The sequence below is a fragment of the Eimeria maxima genome, genomic scaffold (assembly GCF_000499605.1).
Source record: "Eimeria maxima Weybridge genomic scaffold, Emw_scaff1046, whole genome shotgun sequence".
In the NCBI taxonomy this organism is placed as follows: domain Eukaryota; phylum Apicomplexa; class Conoidasida; order Eucoccidiorida; family Eimeriidae; genus Eimeria; species Eimeria maxima.
The window spans coordinates 71-2,500 of record NW_013564089.1 but is presented as its reverse complement, the minus strand read 5'-3'; the positions used below and the strand labels follow the sequence as shown (position 1 = coordinate 2,500).

Genomic DNA, 2,430 nt, shown 5'->3' with positions numbered 1-2,430 from the left:
TCCCCCCAATTGCTAGGAGGGGCCCCCAATTGCGATAGAAAGGGGGCCCCCCAGTTGGTGCAGGGGGCGCCGTTTGCTAAAGACAGGGGGCCCCCCACAGGGGGGCCCCACTTGCTAAGGGGCCCCCCTCAATTTGTAAAGGGGGCCCCCCTAAATAGACAAGAGGTATAGCCAATGGGTACTGCAGGAAGAAGTGCCTTAGGTGACACTCACAGAGGTATCAGCTGCTGCTGTTGCTGCTGCTGCAGCTGCTGCAGCAGCTGCTGCTGCACCTTGTAGATCTGCTGCATGCGAACGTTTTGCTGCTGCTGCCTCTAGTGCTGCTATTGCTTGTGTCCTTTTGCTGATTGCTTCCTTTCTTGCTGCTTCTGCTGCTTCTGCTGCTGCTGCTGCTTCTTCCCTCCTCTTTGTAGCAGCAGCAGCAGTTGCTGCTGCTGTTGCTGCTGCCTCATCGCGGCGTTGCTGCAGTTGCTGCAGGTCCTTATGAGCCTCACTAGCAGCAGCAGCTGCTGCTGCTGCTTCTGTTCTTCTTTCGCTTGCGTCCTTCTTTGCTGCTGCTTCTGCTGCTGCTGCTGTTGCTGCTGCCTCTGCTGCAGCAGCCTTTGCTGCCTCAGCTTCTTTGGCTCGTTGTGCTGCTGCTGCTGCTGCTGCTCTCTTCTGCTTCGCTGTTTCAGCTGCTGCTGCTCTTTTTTCTTCTGCATCTGCTGCTGCAGCAGCAGCTACTGCTGCTGCTTCCTTTGCCTGCTGCAGCTGCTGCTGCCTTTCCTCTGCTACAGTCCGTGCTGCAGCAGCAGCAGCTGCTGCTGTTTTGCTGCTGCTCCTAAGTTCTTCAGCAGCAGCAGCAGCTGCTGCTGCTGCAGCTTTGAGCTGTTGGGCCCTTTCTTTTGCTGCTACAGCACGTTCTTTAGCTGCAGTTGCTGCTGCAGCGGCGGCAGCAGCAGCAGCAGCCGCTGCTGCTGCTGCTGCAGGTTGCTGATCCATTTATTAAGAAAAAAATATAAATATAAATAAAAACAACAAATAAATAAAATTAAAATACCCACAGACAATTCCTTTAAGGGCCCCCTGCTGCAGCGTGGGGGCCCCCCTTGGGTCTCTTGCTGCTGCTGTCGCAGCAGCAGCAGCAGCAGCAGCTGCAACACCACCAGCAGCAGCTGCTGCTGCAGCCAAACACTTGCTTGCATGCTGCCTATACACCTGAATATATTAAAAGAAATAAATAATTAATTTTTTTTATTTATTTAATAAAAAAAAGAAAAAAAAAGAAGAAAAAAAGTATAAAGGGAACAAGAAAAGAAATAAAATAAATAAATAAATAAATAAATAAATAAATAAACCAATAAAAATAGATAAATAAATAAATTAAGTAAATAAATAAACAAATTAAATAAATAAATTAATTAAATAAATTAAATAAATTAAATAAATAAATTAAATAAATAAATAAAATAAATAAAAGGAAAAAAAGGAGACAAATAATAATAATTAATAAGAGGGGACAAAAAGAGACAAAAAGGAGACAATAAAGAAATAAACATAAAAAAAAGAAAGACAAATAAATAAATAAATAAATAATTAAATAATATAAATAAACAAATAAGTAGATAAATAAATATAGATTTATCTGTTTATTTATACATATATGTATATATATGTATATAGATGTATATATACGCATACATATATATTTATACACATATATATATTTATATAAATATATATTTTTATATAAATATATATTTTTATATAAATATATATATTTATATACATATATATTTATTTATTTATATTTATATATACATATATATTTATATATATGTGTATAGGGAGTCTATTGTTGTTGCAAATAGATCCCTCAGTGCAGCAGCAGCAGCAGCAGCAACGACGGCAACAGCAGAAGCAGCAGCAACAACAACAGTAGCAGCAGCAGAAGAAGAAGCTAGAGCTAGGGGAAGAGAGACAACTTCTCCTTCGCGCTGCAGGCAGCCCCAAATGCATGCATGCATGCATGCATGCATGCACATATATATAATATATATACCTTATATTTACTATTTAGTATGTATTATTTACTATATACTATGTACTATATATATTAATAATAAATAAACAAATAAATAAATAAATAAATAAATAAATAAATAATAAATAAATAAATAAATAAATACAATAAAAGTAAGATGCATGCAAAGTTAAAGAAAAAAACTTTGTGTCTCCTGCAGCAACTGTCTCCTTTTATATAAATAAATAAATAAATAAATATATTTATCTATTTATTTATTTATTTATTTATATAATTAATTAATTAATTAATTAATTATACTAAAGGAAGAAAGGAGACAGTCCCTTCTTGTTGCTCCTGTTGCTGCTGCTGTTGCTGCTGCTGCTGCTGCTGCTAACAGCAACTGTCTCCTTAAGAGGGAGACAGAA

The 2,430-nt window shown here is 38.0% G+C and overlaps 1 protein-coding gene across 1 annotated transcript; it reads right to left on the bottom strand.

Moving 5' to 3' along the window:
* Nucleotides 1–198: 198 nt before the first annotated feature.
* On the bottom strand, nucleotides 199–981 carry EMWEY_00047730 (hypothetical protein; the record flags this gene model as incomplete). Its single annotated transcript, XM_013479300.1, has 1 exon — nucleotides 199–981. One exon carries the CDS (start codon nucleotides 979–981, stop codon nucleotides 199–201), a length of 783 nt encoding a protein of 260 aa, XP_013334754.1.
* Between the last annotated feature and the right edge of the window lie 1,449 nt (nucleotides 982–2,430).